We start from the raw sequence: 16,295 nt of genomic DNA on the forward strand, positions 1-16,295 counted from the left end.
GACGACGCTGGGCAAATTTTGCCATTCATGGCCAGATCGAACCCCAGGCTGTAGTGACGCTGCAACACTGCGAATCAGTGCCTTAGAACACTGCGCCACTCAGGAGGCCATACAGATTTTTTTTTTAAGGACCAAAGAGTTGTCTGCTTGGTGTTCTTTTTTGCCATGGAAAAAATATTGCAATACTGGTATCGTCACAGCCCTAATCTCAGCCACAAACTCCTACCAAAGCTCTACATTCATCAACCCATCAAAGCAAATCACACACAGACAAGCAGACACGCTGCGGTACCTCCTGGTAGGTGTATCGTCCATCTACGAGTGTGTGTCCGCCCAGTCCATTGCTCCCAGCTGCAGACACAGCCAGTCGATGACAGACCACCAAAGATCCTGTGATCAATTTGACGATCTCAAAGTTCTTCTTCAAGTCCTGGATGATGCTCTGCTGGGGAAGCACATGTGCTATGAAGATGTGTCTGTTAATTTTTAAATGTGTCAAGTAATGTGTTCATGTACTTTCGACTGCTGCCATCTTGGATAAGGTCTCTCTTGCAGGGGTAATGTGTGTGTGTGTGTGTGTGTGTGTGTGTGTGTGTGTGTGTGTGTGTACCTTGTCCTGTTTCTGGTAGGTCTGTTTGATGAAGGAACGTGTGATCTCATGGAGCTGCCGCAGAGCTGGAACAACCCAGACCGCTTGGGGGCTGCCCTGCTGTGAAGACTACACACACACACACACACACACACACACACACACACTAGATGAGCAGTACCGTCAGATTCCTTCAGCTCATCCAATCACATGACACAGAACACCAGAGCCACTCCACACACACACACCTTACACCTTGATGCCCAAACACAAACCTTATCCAATCAATACCTCACCCCTTGACTTATACACCTGGACTTCCCCCAACACACACACGCCGTATAACCTCAAATGAAGACTGGCCCATTCCACAGAAAATTAGACACCTGATGTAGTACTGAAACAGCTCATGTTACCCTGCGTCCTTAACCGAGTGGGAAGGTGGAATTTACCACATACACCTAAAATCCACTTGAATGCCCCTCCAACTGGTAATTACGAGTGGGAAACTCGTCTATCATCCCTGAGCTCCGACTTCTCCACATGCTGACCTCTGACAACTATGGAAATTATCTCGATAACAGCATTTTGGGCAGTTAAAAGCAACAACAAAAGCAATATATAAATATGGTTATTGAACCCTATAATTTGTTTACAAGCATGATAGCTGCACTTTTAGTTAATGGTTGACGCAGCTTGTTGGCCATTAGCCAATCTGTGTTTCTCAACGAGTTCAAAGCACGTGAACGCATCCAACTGGTATTTATGAGTTCACAACTTATAATTTCCACTTTCCCACTTGGTTATGAACGCAGCATTAAACTCAAGTCTAGCAATCCTTCAGTGACCAATCAAATCCCCCCGTGATCCAGCACTCCTCCAGAATTGGTTGGTGTGTAGCATTGAGAAGATTGTAGGTGAATGCTGACTGGTCAGTAGAGTTGGAAGTGGAGGGGCTTCTCTTACTTTGGCCAATGAGTTTTCTTTGGCTTTCTTCTTGCCCCAGGAGCCAGTAAGAAACGAGCTCTGAATGTCGCTGGTTTTACCCTCCTCCTCAGTCTGAGTCTACAAACATAAACTGGCTTATTCAGGGCGTGTGCGTGCGTGTAAAAAAAACGTACATTGATATTCAAAGGCTGTGAGTGACAAAGCGCTTCAACCTGCAGAGAAACAGAAAGTGTGTGTGTTTCTCACCTTCTTGATGTCTTCTATACATTTGATGATGTAGCAGCGTTTGACAGTCTCCTTCACAGCGTACGCGTCAGTGAGGATGGCCAGGTGTTCCTCAGACGCCTGCTGTACCAGGGAGGTGGGCAGGGTTGGCAGGTGGGCTAACTCCCACAGCACCTCCAGCACCTTTCCTGTGGTGGCCTCAGAGCGGGCCTCTCTACCGATCCTCCCAATCAGACTGAGCAGCTTCTGCCTCACACGGTCACTCTCTACCTCCCAGCTCTGGAACACACACACACATATTCAGGGCCTAAAATTAACTTTTTGTTCCACCAGCTATGGTGGCAGGTAGATGAAAAAAAAAAAAAAAGAAACTCAGATTTTTTTACCAGCCAAAATATGTTTGTTATAATTACATCTAAAAAAAATAAACAACTACGCTTTGTAATTTTTCTAAAACAAGAAATGTATTAGAAAGAAGTAAATGGGGTAATATTGCTCAATTTCATTTCATTTTTTGTGACCAGAGTCTTTTACCCAAAATATCAGATGAAAACATTTTCCCGCTTCCCCTATAAGGGCAGGAGGTTACCGTGTTAACAGGGCCACTCAAATCATGTCACTTGTGTATGTGTGAGATTTGGGATGTGACTAGTAGTAGACAGCCTCTACAGCGTATCTGCTATCAATTGAAGCAGCAGATTCAAACGAACATTGAAAAACAACCAAGCTTGTGAACAAAACAATGTAAATAGCCAAGAAATAACAGGACAGTCTCACTTTGCAGACTTGAGTTAATTAAAACCAACTTTTATGCCTGTGCCAGCGCCTCCAAAAATGTATCAGCACTTCACTCACAGTGCATAAAGCTGTTGCTGCATGAAGTGATATGTAGGATTTGTATTTCTTTGTGATTAGCAGCTATGAAACAAAACAGCAGAAAAAGTTAGAAAACTCACACATATGCTCATAGTTGACTTCTGACTCTTATTTTTATTAAAAAATGGGAAGGTAATGCTTGCAGTGTAGAGCCTGCAAATTGACCCCCCCCAAGCGTGGCTGGTGAAATAGACATTCTTAACCGCCAATAACTAAATCTACCAGCATTTGCCTGAGCTTAAAATTAACACACACACACACACACACACACACAGAGAGACGTTCCTAAGCACACATACAGACCTTCTGTATAAGGACAAACAGGTGGCTGAGCTGGTCTAAGTTGAACTTGACGGCAGCTGCAGCCATGATGGTGTGGATGTTCTCAATCACCGTGGACGACTGTCCTGCCTGTATCATCCAGATCTTAGAGAGCTCGTCCAGAGACAGTTTACTGCCCAGCAATTCAATGATGCCTTTTATTCGATCACAATACTGGGCCTGGTCTATGTTACCTAGAACACACACACTTCTATTACTGCTTTCTCTTACCTGGAATCACATGTCAAGATAGATAAAAGTACAAATATGTTGTTCCAGTGCTAACATTAACAGTGTCTTTACCCTCCAGTGCTATTGAGAGGACAGAGTTTTCTACCAGCCAGTCCAGCAGTCTGTCTGTGTCAATGGCATTCTTCACCGTCTTAGACATAGTACTCTCCTCAATCAGCTTAGTCACCTAGACACGCATAAACACATTTCATACCATTTATAGCAAGAAGCATCCACATGGACAATAGCATAACAATAAGGAGAGCGACACCAGTTTGTCTTGGCCCTGCTAACTTTGGCAAAAGCTTCCTGTTTTACATCTAACCTTTCATCGTGTAACCCCTGACCTCTCACCTCTTTGAGGGAGTTCATCTTGGTAGAGAAGTGAGGAGTCTTCAGCATGCGTAGCAGAGTGTCCAGGCGCAGGTCGTCCACCACAGTGACCAGGGTGGCCTGGAACCTCATACACAGCAGCTTTATGGCCGACAGCAGTTCTGGGATGCTCACCAGCCTCTACAGGACGGACGGTAAAAATCATCACCTGATGCGGTGTTTCATGGGAAACTCTGTGCAGTCTGACTGTTCGCTTCAGACTTTAAGCTCTGAATGAACGGTTTTAGACGTTGGACACTGATATTTATAACATTTACGGGAGCATCCCAAGGTCAGTAGAGCAGAGTCTTGCGGGTATACAAGGCAGGGGGGTATTGTGGTACCTTGTCTTTCAGGTCCTTCTCCTCCAGGTTCTGAACATAGGTGATCATCTTATGGATAACAGGATCCAACATGGGCTACAAGCAAACACACATTATTATTAGTCTCATGAAGTAATCATCATGCTGAGGATGTACCATATGTTGCGTGTGTGTTAGAGGGAAATGTCTTACCTGCACCAGGCTGGAGTTGAGGTATTCTGCACACACAGATAGAGGCTGGACCAGAGCAGACACACACTGCAGAGAGACAGACAGTTGCATACACACATAGTCTAAAAAATAAAATGTTAAATGGTTGTCTCCCAAAGGTGAGGAGGTGTGTGTGTGTGTGTGTGTGGGGGGGGGGGGGGCTTGAGAAGCTACAGTCTCCGGTGCAAGAGAGAGATTAACATGCTAATGGTGGAGAAGGTCTTTGCTGTGAAAGGGATCAATGTGTGTGTTGTTCCGGTTAGAATCCTCAAAAGGAAGGACTCACACAAGGAGATCTAAGAGTAGCCCCACAAGTATGCATGTGTCCCCTTACCCCAATCTCTATCTCCTGTGTATTGAGTTTAGCCTGGATAGCAGTGAACCCTCCCATCTCTCCAAACTAGAGAGAGCAAGAAGGGAAAGGACATGGAGAGAAGAGACAGAAATACACAGTCACTTCACTGAATGGAGAGAGACAGACAAAAATGAACGGCAATTCGACTGTAACGGAACTGTATGAACAGGCCATACAGCTCTATGCACAATGACTACTTTGAAGAATTTACATAGTAAAAAGGTTTAAATACATTTACTGGAAAAACTGCAGATGCTAAATTTGGTAAAATATAATTAAGGTAAAATCCACTTTTTCGAGCTGAAAGATGGCGGCCAGAGCTTACTCATGATGTTGCACAACGATTTAAGTCAATAAGTCATCGTTTTAGTCAAAGTATGATACTGTATATTTATCCAAACTGTGCACTCCGTGTAAATCCACATGAATGCAGTATCTTTTCCTATGACATAGACGTTATTGTCAGCCTACGTTTTGTTTCAGGACTGGGTTTTATTTTAACATTACCACCCACCAGCATGGCATTGTATATTAAAGCAGAAACAGCTGCAATTTTATTCCTCTTCACGACTGAACTGATCCAAACAGACTTGTGTTCACTGAGCAATGGAGCAAAATAAAATAAGGGGTGCAAATTTGTTTTTTTAACAGAAAATTAATCAGATTCCTTTAGATCATTTGCAAATGTTCACTGATTTGTTAGCAGGTCTGTATAAAAAAAAAAAACACACACACACACACAGGCCAGTCACCCCGTTCACGAAAATGGTTTGCTCCTACAGAGAGTGAGTCACGTGACTGTGGCTTGCTAGAAAAGCAGGCAGACAGGCGTCGAGGCATTAATTTACTGTTCGATTGAACGTTAGAATGAGCAAAACGAGTGACCTAAGCGACTGAGCGTGGTTTGACCATCGGTGCCAGGCACGTCAGCTCCGGCGTTGGCTTTTCACTCAGGAACGTGTCTGCGGTTTACTGGAAATGCTGTGACAAACAAAAAATATCCAGTCAGTGGCAATCCTGTGGGCGAAAACAACTCGTTGATGAGGGATCAAAGGAGGATTGCAAGAATCATACAAGCTAACAGGCGGGCCACAGACAAATAACAGCACAATACAACAGTGGTATGCAGAACAGCATCTTGGAACACACAACTCGTTGGTCCTCGTCACAGATGGGCTATTGCAGCAGACGACCACACTGGGTTCCACTCCTATCAGCCAAAAACAAGAAGAAGCGGGCTGCGATTACCAACACTGGACAATTGAGGAGTGGAAAAACTTCAGCCTGGTCTGACGAATCCCGGTTTCTGTTGAGTCACGCTGATGGCAGAGTCAGGATTTGGCGTAAGAGTCCATGGCCCCATCCTGCCTGGTGTCAATGGTACAGGCTGGTGGTGTAATGGTGTGGGGAATGTTTTCCTGGCACACGTTAGGTCCCTTGCTACCAATTGAGCAACATTTCCATCCCCCGAAGAATTCACGCTGTTCTGGACGCAAAGGGGGATCCGACCCAGTACTAGATGGGTGTACCTAATAAACTAGCCACTGAGTGGCTAGTGACCCCTTTATAAATGGTATTATTGTGTGATGTGATAGCATGTTGAAAACCTGCTCCCCCGTCGCCGCAAGATTTTGACCGCTCATGTTTTGCTACACTACAGGCGTAACAATAGCGAGAAACCACTATTGTCTACGCAGATAACGAAAAGGCATATACACGAAAAGAAAATTCAAGGAATTCATAGTTAGTTACATGTCACTTGCAGCGTGCATGATCATGAGCAAAGTCATTGAAGCCTATCATTTCACTCTCCATGAGAACCATGAGCATTGTTTTGGCTGCACCGCAGGCGAAGCCTGACCGCACGCTCGTGCGCGCGCTGTTTGTGAGTGATCGCAATTATAGAATTGTACCAAATCACATCTATAAAAAGGTTGGAATACTTTCTTTCTTGACAGCATTCCACTTACACATATGGTAGAAGTCACTAACAAGATGTAATTAGAAAGAACACACAAAGGGCCTTTTTTCTTGGAGTTGTTTTTATTTTATTAAACAAATAATAAGTTATTTGTCTAGGTACAAAATGAACAAACGTCTTATCCACAATAATTAAAATTTTTTTTTTTTTAACTCTGATATAGGAACAAATGTTTGAAGCAAAGCATCAGTATCAAATAAACATGTTATCCATAATAAAAACAAAAAAGCTATGATAGGAAACAGTGGGTGAGATCAAATCTTCTTGAGACCTTCCAATGTTCTGGAAATCATTTCCTAGACAGATTTTCCTGGTAGTTAGTAGATTTAGCCTTTGACAACAGGGTAGACTTCTCTGTGGAAAACAGTTCCTCTGGCAATCATAGATACCTTCCTGGTAACGAGGGCACTCAGCATGTCTGTACTGAGGGAGGCTCTGTACTGGGTTTTGTTCTTGGAAACGAGACTGAATATTCATTTACAGTCTGCATTGCTGGGTATGTTGGGGGAATATGACCAATATGCCCAGCATCACAGCCAAAAGGTTGGAGTAGACCAGGCAGCCCCCCTTTCATTGCGCCGATTTCTCACCAGGCCTGATCCATGCGCATGTTGACCAGACTCTGCTCAAAGGTTGTTGCCTGAGAGTCTAAACTCATCTTCCACAAGATCAACAGAGGCTCCCTCAGGAATAATGCAGGGAAAGAGTGCCATGCAAAAGTTGAGGGATGAGAACTAGGCAGTCTGCCTGTTGGCGATGTCAGCGACCACTGCATGCTGGAGGAGCATATCTCCAAATGGAAAATTCAGCAACATGTAGTCAACTGCAGAAGAAAAGAAGTTTGACATTTGCATAGAAGGTCTTCAGATCCAACTTGCCTTGGCCACCAAGTATAGTCTCTATAGTAGAGGTACGCTTGTCACCTCTCAAACAGGGCCAGCTCACAAGTATGGGCTTTTTAGACAGGGTTCCTAATCAACATTGAAAACATAAAAACAAATGATCGCATCAACACAGACCACAAACTGGCTACACAAAGCTTTAGTAGGCTGTGTTTCAGCCTATGTAAAGGTGCCTATTGAATTTCTTTACAGCACATACATCATTTCAGATTTTCAAAATTGATAAAATCTCAAATCTAGTGCAACGGTATTTTAGAAGCATTGCCTCAATAGCTAATACCGGACACTCAACCATTCTTCATCGCTCACTCGTCTAAACTCCCCACTCCATTTAATGCAAAGATGTTTATATTTATTTTTGATTATACTTTTTGTGACGTGGATCAGAATTACAGTTACAGTCTATAAGGTTGCATGATCTTCGTAAATGTTACGTGGGAAATACAACTAAAGGGACGCAGAATTAAACGTATATCACACTCGCACAAATGCGACCAGTTATTTTTTCGTATTTGCATTTCATTTCTTTCACTAGCAAATGCGAGTGAACTGCTGGCACTTTAGAGCCCACTGAATGTCCATCCTATGTTGGCTAACGTAGCTACGTCCAATAATAATGTATTGATCTGCATGTCCGTTGATACAAACTCAGTACATGTCTGTGTGTTGCGGGATGTTAGATTCACTTTTTATGAAAATGTACATCAACAATAAAAAAAAAAAATCAGGGCCCATTTATTTCTGCGTACTTTTAACTTGGATCTCGTACATGGACAGAGAACTACATAGCTGGTACGCAAAATTTGTGCATGTTGGCAGGTCTGTTATTTTTTCTAACTACATCTATGGTGGATTCGCAGCCGCAACTTATGAGAGTTGACAAAACTTGAGAAAACAATAGATGACGAAATCAAAGATAGGCCAGTGGTTGCAATCTGTGGCGAAGTCTTGACAAGCTGTTCATTGCGAAAAAATAAAATACTTCTGCATTTCCCGCTGTGTAATCACATTGAAAATAAGCTCCCAAGAACTCATGATAAAGTTGGGTAGCTGATATTCAGATCTTAAATAGTGGGCCTACCACATGGATGGGGATTCATACAAATCCATTGAGGGCTGACATTGTAGGCTACATCCCTGTCCGCAAGTGTTTTTGGGGTGTTTTACAAACGATAGGCTTATCACATAAATGGGATTCAGAAAATAACATTTCAGGCTACACCTCAGTAAGTAGTCTGACACCGATGCCTTTTGGCCTTTTTTGGTGCAGTCCGGACCGACCTTGATTTCGCCCCAAAATAGATGTCTATAAAATTACTTATTTTCAACTTTCATTCAGAACCAAAAATTAACTGGATTTCTATGTCTGGATAATACGTATTTTTCAACATCCGGAAAAAGACGCCTTTTCAACGTCCTGGAAAATATGTATTTTAAACACAAGGAAAATACTTTGTCATCTTTCATTCAGAACCTAAATTTAACCTAACTTCAATGTCTGGGGGGGGGGGCGCTTTAAAAGTAGTCATTGTGCATGGAGATATATGGTTTGTTAAACCTTGAAATCAGTGGGGGGTTTTTGGGTATACATTTTAAAGTGAGAAATATGAGTTCTCAGCATAATTCTGTTACCATGAAACTGCCCTGAACTATCACAGAGGTGTGTGTGGGAGGACTTACCCGATTTACCAAATCTACCAGCCAGCCATGAGGCTCCTGTAGAAACAAAAGGCACACACACGTGATCAGTCACACATACATTTTCTCTGTTTTTTTATTTCATACTTGTGCTTTAGAGCCACACCCATATTACAGCCTCACCTTTTGGTAGCTGTTGCTAGGTGACACAGCAAACATGGCTTCCTCTCCAAACACCTCGCTCCAGTTCCTCTGACACGTCTTCATACGGTTCTTAAAGTGGTACTCATTGTCTGGGTTGAAGGCCTACAGACAGACAGCTAATGGTTTAAGGGGCGAGGTGTGTGAATGCTATTTCATGTGACGTGGTGTGTGTGTGTTTACTGTATGCATGAGGTCTGTGTGTGTACCCACAATAGTCAGTACACCCATCACACCAACTGGTATGGGGTCCCGTTTGACTCTCTCAGCCACCAGCTCCACCAGTAACATCAACATGTTGTAGATCCCCTCATGGATCTCTGTCCCCCACTTATGGACCGCACTACTGGTCAGGAGCTAGAAAAGGGTGGGAAGAGCAAGCAGAGTGAGTGAACGTGTTAATATTCCACCAAACAGTCCTGTTCAAATAGGTCTCCTTTCTTGAAGATGAGGAAAACTGGCTTTGAAACAGGTTCTACGTCGCTCACTTATAAGTGTTATGCACACACACCCACACACTAGAGGTCGACCGATTAGGGCCGATTTCAAGTATTCATAACAATCGGAAATCGGTATTTTTGGGTGCCGATTTTTTTTTCCTCCACCTTTATTTAACTAGGCAAGTCAGTTAAGAACACATTCTTATTTTCAATGATGGCCTAGGAACAGTGGATTAACTGCCTTGTTCAGGGGCAGAAAAACAGATTTTCACCTTGTCAGCTCGGGTGATCCAATCTTGCAACCTTAACTAGTCCAACGCAATAACGACCTGCCTCTTTCTCATTGCACTCCAAGGTACGTTGCTAGCTAGCATTAAACTTATCATAATCACTAGTTAACTACACATGGTTGATGATATTACTAGATATTATCTAGCGTGTCCTGCGTTGCATATAATCTGACTGAGCATACCAGTATGACTGAGCGGTGGTAGGCAGAAGCAGGCGCGTAAACATTCATTCAAACAGCACTTTTGTGTGTTTTGCCAACAGCTCTTCGTTGTGCGTCAAGCATTGCGCTGTTTATGACTTCAAGCCTATCAACTCCCGAGATGAGGCTGGTGTAACCGAAGTGAAATGGCTGGCTAGTTAGCGCGCGCTAATTGTCGTTGTGTTGCTGGTTCGAGCCCAGGGAGGAGCGAGGAGAGGGACGGAAGCTATACTGTTACACTGGCAATACAAAAGTGCCTATAAGAACATCCAATAGTCAAATGTTAATGAAATACAAATGGTATAGAGGGAAATAGTCCTATAATAACTTCAACCTAAAACTTCTTACCTGGGAATATTGAAGACTCATGTTAAAAGGAACCACCAGCTTTCATATGTTCTCATGTTCTGAGCAAGGAACTGAAACGTTAGCTTTCTTACATGGAACATATTCCACTTTTACTTTCTTCTCCAACACTTTGTGTTTGCATTATTTAAACCAAATTGAACATGTTTCATTATTTACTTGAGGCTAAATCGATTTTATTGATGTATTATATTAAGTTAAAATAAATGTTCATTCAGTACTGTTGTAATTGTCATTATTATAAATAAATAGTCCGATTAATCAGTATCGGCTTTTATGGTCCTCCAATAATCGGTATCGGTGTTGAAAAATCATAATCGGTCGACCTCTACCACACACACACTTAAAGGCTTCATTCATGCATACACACAACTCACCTTTTTAAAGGCCTCGTGCATACACCTGTCCATAAACTGCTTACAGTTTTCATCCGCATCCGCCAGACCTGAGAGAAAGAAAGTGAGAGAGAGACTGTAGTTATTGATTGACAACTGGGTGTAAAATAATGTGTGAAAAGCATCCAACAGTTACAAGTCACAAAACCCACAACAACAAACCCACCCCACACACTTACTGGCTCTCTCTTACCGTGTTTGGCAAGGCAGGTGGCTGCGATCAGACATTTGCCCAGTGACTCCTCTCTCTTGTAGGGGATTGACCAGTGGTCAGTGAACACTCTGTTCTCCAGTTCATACAGGTTAGTGGTGGGGAACTCCATACTGCTGCCTGAACAATTCCCATTCTCATCATTACTCCTCTGAAACACACATAAACATTTTATAGTTCTACCAGTGTTGTAGTACTCTAGACCGGTCTTGAGAGTCCCGGTCTTGTCTAGGTTTCGGAAAACATTTAAAAAATTAAAACACACACACACAAAAAAAGTATTTAGTCAGCCACCAATTGTGCAAGTTCTCCCACTTAAAAAGATGAGGCCTGTAATGTTCATCATAGATACACTTCAACTATGACAGACAAAATGAGAAAAAAAAATCCAGAAAATCACATTGTAGGATTTTTAATGAATTTATTTGCAAATTATGGTGGAAAATAAGTATTTGGTCAATAACAAAAGTTTATTTCAACACTTTGTTATATACCCTTTGTTGGCAATGACAGAGGTCAAACGTTTTCTGTAAGTCTTCACAAGGTTTTCACACACTGTTGCTGGTATTTTGGCCCATTCCTCCATGCAGATCTCCTCTAGAGCAGTGATGTTTTGGGGTGGTTGCTGGGCAACACGGTCTTTCAACTCCCTCCAAAGATTTTCTATGGGGTTGAGATTTGGAGACTGGCAAGGACACTCCAGGACCTTGAAATGCTTCTTACGAAGCCACTCCTTCGTTGCCCGGGCGGTGTGTTTGGGATCATTGTCATGCTGAAAGACCCAGCCACATTTCATCTTCAATGCCCTTGCTGATGGAAGGAAGTTTTCACTCAAAATCTCACAATACATGGTTTCTTTCCTTTACACGGATCAGTCGTCCTGGTCCATTTGCAGAAAAACAGTCCCAAAGCATGTTTCCACCTCCATGCTTCACAGTAGGTATGGTGTTATTTCGATGCAACTCAGCATTCTTTGTCTTCCAAACACAACGAGTTGAGTTTTTACCCAAAATTTTTATTTTGGTTTCATCTGACCATATGACATTCTCCCAATCTTCTTCTGGATCATCCAAATGCGCTCTAGCAAACTTCAGACGGGCCTGGACATGTACTGGCTTAAGCAGGGGGACACGTCTGGCACTGCAGGGTGTTACTGATGGTATGCTTTGTTACTTTGGTCCCAGCTCTCTGCAGGTAATTCACTAGGTCCCCCCGTGTGGTTCTGGGATTTTTGCTCACCGTTCTTGTGATCATTTTGACCCCACGGGGTGACATCTTGCGTGGAGCCCCAGATCGAGGGAGATTATCAGTGGTCTTGTATGTCTTCCATTTCCTAATAATTGCTCCCACAGTTGATTTCTTCAAACCAAGCTGCTTACCTATTGCAGATTCAGTCTTCCCAGCCTGGTGCAGGTCTACAATTTTGTTTCTGGTGTCCTTTGACAGCTCTTTGGTCTTGGCCATAGTGGAGTTTGGAGTGTGATTGTTTGAGGTTGTGGACAGGTGTCTTTTATACTGATAACAAGTTCAAACAGGTGCCATTAATACAGGTAACAAGTGGAGGACAGAGGAAAAAGAAGAAGTTACAGGTCTGTGTGAGACAGAAATCATGCTTGTTTGTAGGTGACCAAATACTTACTTTCCACCATAATTTGCAAATAAATTCATTAAAAATGTGATTTTCTTTCTCATTTTGTCTGTCATAGTTGTAGTGTATCTATGATGAAAATTACAGACCTCTCTCATCTTTTTAAGTGGGAGAACTTGCACAATTATTGGCTGACTAAATACTTTTTTACCCCACTGTATGTATGTATGTATGTATGTATGTATGTATGTATGTATGTATGTATGTATGTATGTATGTATAAATGAATTGGTCTTTATTCAGTCTCTGACATTGAGGACTCGTAATTTCTTCGAGACCAGCGGAGTAAGAAACTCAGTCAGACTCAGCGTATAAAACTGCTTGTTCAGGCCAAACAACCACCCTCCTTTCATGACACATTAACATCTAATCGCCTATTGAATCCCGGGCTTCCTACTTTACTCGTAACATTACTGTCCTTTACTTTCATTGAAGAATATCCTCAAACTGTCACACTCGACAGAATGTCCTTTTATTCGCCTGCATGAATGCGGCAAATGTTTGAAAGTTGTGCGCTCACAATTATTTGGGGAGACGGGGAAGTTGCAACATATTGTCTTTATCTATTATCGACCAGCTTGGGTTAGTGATCATCTGTAGTGGTTCTCTACCATTAGCATGCATTCTCTCACCATTCTGACTGTCTAAAGAATCAATATGTTCTTCTGAAATATAAACATAAATACTGGACATTTTGAACTCATTGTGGTGGTTATTTGTTGTTATTTGACACAACACAACAGGCTGTGAGAGTGGTGGGTGTGTGTGTTCAATAACCCCTCTGCCCTTTCAGTACAGCATACCAATATATGATCGATGGAAGGATGAAGGGGGAGGGAAGTTTCAGCTATCTTCCTTAATAGAAAGGATTGGAAAGAGATGAGCTCTAGATGGATGGGTGAATGGAGAGAGTCAGAGATGAGCGTTTCTCTAAGACAGAAACGTCAACAGCCAAACATTTTATTGCTGGGGAGCACCTACTAGGTAGGTGCTCCCCAGAACAGCACAGTCCAATCAGAGACCCCTTATTGAGGTAAGGAAGACAGCATGATCTGTTGACCTGTCTTTTAACACATAACTGGGGTCAGGATCCTAGATTGAGATGACTCCAGGACTACAAAGCATGTGTATAGGAGAATCTCATTAGAAATATGTTTTAGTGTAGAAATAGAATAATCTGGGTTAATAGATACTACCTGGGGAGGTTTCTAACTAGCTACTGCTGAACCAATAGGCAGTTGTCACCGTTTCCTCTCAGCATTATTAACACAGTAACAATAACAGTACTAGTGCTGTTTTCCTGCCTGATGAGAAGCCTAGGTGGAGGACTGGAGCTCTGGGCTTCTCTCAGGAGGATGGGGTGTGGTGTGTTTGTTAGTCTGTCTATGTCTTTCTGGTATGTGTGTTTTTATTGAGTGTGTGTGCTGCTGTGTTTATGTACGCATGTATGTATGTTGCGCAGGGCAGCTAGGTAACCATATGAGAATGTAGGGATGTTTGTGTGTGGAGCTAAATTTAGGATGAGAATGCAGGGCCACAGACCCGTGACATGCCTCCTAACAGCAGATAGCAGAGACGCAAAACCAAGCTGGAGAGAGAGAGAGGGAGATGGAGGAGAAAGAGTGGGACGGAGGGATTTGTCTGGCGTAATGGTCTGAATGTGAACCATTTGAATATGTAACCTGAAAGAAAAGTTTTCAATATAAAAACAAAACAGGGCTGCTTTTGATGCAGACGGTTCCTGGAAAATGGGATACATTTGAAAACATTTTGCAATGCTGTGACCTACTGAATGCAACCCGGGTGTCAGACACACACACACACATGCCCACACCCTGGTGATCAACGTCACCATGCACACTGTTTCGCACAGCAATGAAGACAGCGGACATAATCTGCTGTGTGTAGAGAATAGAGATGGTAACCTAACCGCTAGACTAGAGAGATACACCTTACAATCGGATGCTAAGCAGTTGCCATACCAAGCGGTGATGCAGCCAGCCAAGATGCTCTCAATGGTGCAGCTGTAAAAAAAAATATAAAAAAATTAAAAAAGGATCTGAGGGCCCATGCCAAATCTTTTCAGCCTCCTGAGGGGGAAAGAGGTGTTGTCATGCCCTCTTCATGACTGTGTTGGTGTGTGTGGATCATGATAGATCCTTAGTGATGTGGACACCGAAGAACTTGAAGCTCTCGACCCGCTCCACTACAGCCCCGTCAATGTGAATGGGGGCGTGCTTGGCCCTCTGTTTCCTGTAGTCCATGGTCAGCTCCTTTGTCTTGCTGACGTTGAGGGGGAGGTTGCCGTCCTGGCACCACACTGCCAGGTTTCTGACCCCCTTATCAAAATGCAACATTCCAAAATGTAGCTGACTGTTCTGGATGTTGTTCCATGTGGTTTTAGAGTTGTGGTAGTTTAAACAGCGCATACCCCCACCCCAATCGATGAGTGATTTATTGCCACTTGACAAAACGACAGGGTTTTGGAGCTTGTGCAGTTTATAAGTAGCTCCTTAAAAAAATACATATGATTACTATTGTTGCACATGTATATGTAGATAGTAAATTTCATGTTTAGGTTTTCAATATATCACAAACTATTATTGATTAGGACACTTTAAAACGGTTTTGACATAAGACATAATGATGAATAATAGTCCTAACAGGAAGCAACAGCATCAGTTTCAACTTAAGTATTAGGAATATAAACTGATCTTTCAACATAAAATATCCAATGGTATTTTACTTAATCAGGTAAAAACCGATGAATGAGACCAAAAACGTGTGCGATTGAGTTATTTTGATGATACCCAAATCACCAAAACGGTTTTGTCCTGCCCCTACTTGATGCTCTCTAGCTAGCTTGCAGATGCTGAATGCTTGAGTTTAGTTAGACATCACGTTGTCACTGGACTATGAACAATTTAAATAACTTTTTTTATTAGACAATATTTAAAGCACAAGATGGCCACATCAGGTTCACGGGCGATTGCGAAATCTCAGCTTCTCTAATGTACCTAGTTATAGCCAGCTTAGTTCGCGTAGCTAACGTTGGCTAGCTACATTTGTACATTTTAGTCATTTAACAGACGCTCTTATTCAGAGCCCATACATGAGCAATTAGGGTTAAGTGCCTTGCTCATCGACGGATTATTCACGTAGTGGGCTCTTAACCGCTAGGCAACCTATCGACTTCGTCTCCGGCCTAACAACACCGGTGCCAATATCCAACAAACACCGGCTTCATCACTAACTCCATTACGCTAAACTGCATACAGATATGCATTTCCCCAAGATAATGAATGCGAAGATCTTAATATCACCACATTCACTCTGCAAACCGGCTTTATTAATAACGATTGCAAACACTAGTTAGTTGGTTAGCAAGTTTGCCCATGTAACGTTAGAGATTCGCGCATTCCCCATAACCAAGCGCTGGGCTAGCTAACTAACTTCCGAGCTAGCTGTCAAGCAACAGCTACATTCTGAATCGGATGTTGGCTAGTGTGCACCCAATTTCAATACTGATGATTAAACTATCTAGTGCTGTATTTACAACTCAACTAGCCGAAT

The 16,295-nt window shown here is 42.6% G+C and overlaps 1 protein-coding gene across 6 annotated transcripts in view; it reads right to left on the reverse strand.

Moving 5' to 3' along the window:
* usp24 (ubiquitin specific peptidase 24) overlaps positions 1-16,295 on the reverse strand; it is a 49,749-nt gene that overhangs the window by 32,833 nt on the left and 621 nt on the right. For 3 of the 6 annotated variants that reach the window (XM_064989462.1, XM_064989461.1, XM_064989459.1), the window contains exons 2-16: positions 11,057-11,225; positions 10,846-10,913; positions 9,386-9,529; positions 9,155-9,277; positions 9,014-9,049; positions 4,430-4,495; positions 4,078-4,143; positions 3,907-3,981; positions 3,545-3,703; positions 3,263-3,377; positions 2,942-3,153; positions 1,784-2,041; positions 1,556-1,654; positions 611-718; positions 293-445 (exon numbers count right to left, since the gene is read on the reverse strand). In XM_064989462.1, the coding sequence (XP_064845534.1) occupies positions 293-445; positions 611-718; positions 1,556-1,654; positions 1,784-2,041; positions 2,942-3,153; positions 3,263-3,377; positions 3,545-3,703; positions 3,907-3,981; positions 4,078-4,143; positions 4,430-4,495; positions 9,014-9,049; positions 9,155-9,277; positions 9,386-9,529; positions 10,846-10,913; positions 11,057-11,225 (1,851 nt within the window). The remainder of the gene's footprint in view (positions 1-292; positions 446-610; positions 719-1,555; positions 1,655-1,783; positions 2,042-2,941; positions 3,154-3,262; positions 3,378-3,544; positions 3,704-3,906; positions 3,982-4,077; positions 4,144-4,429; positions 4,496-9,013; positions 9,050-9,154; positions 9,278-9,385; positions 9,530-10,845; positions 10,914-11,056; positions 11,226-16,295) is intronic. The other 3 variants (XM_064989460.1, XM_064989463.1, XM_064989464.1) reach the window with 2 other exon arrangements.

The sequence above is a fragment of the Oncorhynchus masou genome, chromosome 15, assembly GCF_036934945.1.
Source record: "Oncorhynchus masou masou isolate Uvic2021 chromosome 15, UVic_Omas_1.1, whole genome shotgun sequence".
Taxonomy (NCBI): domain Eukaryota; kingdom Metazoa; phylum Chordata; class Actinopteri; order Salmoniformes; family Salmonidae; genus Oncorhynchus; species Oncorhynchus masou.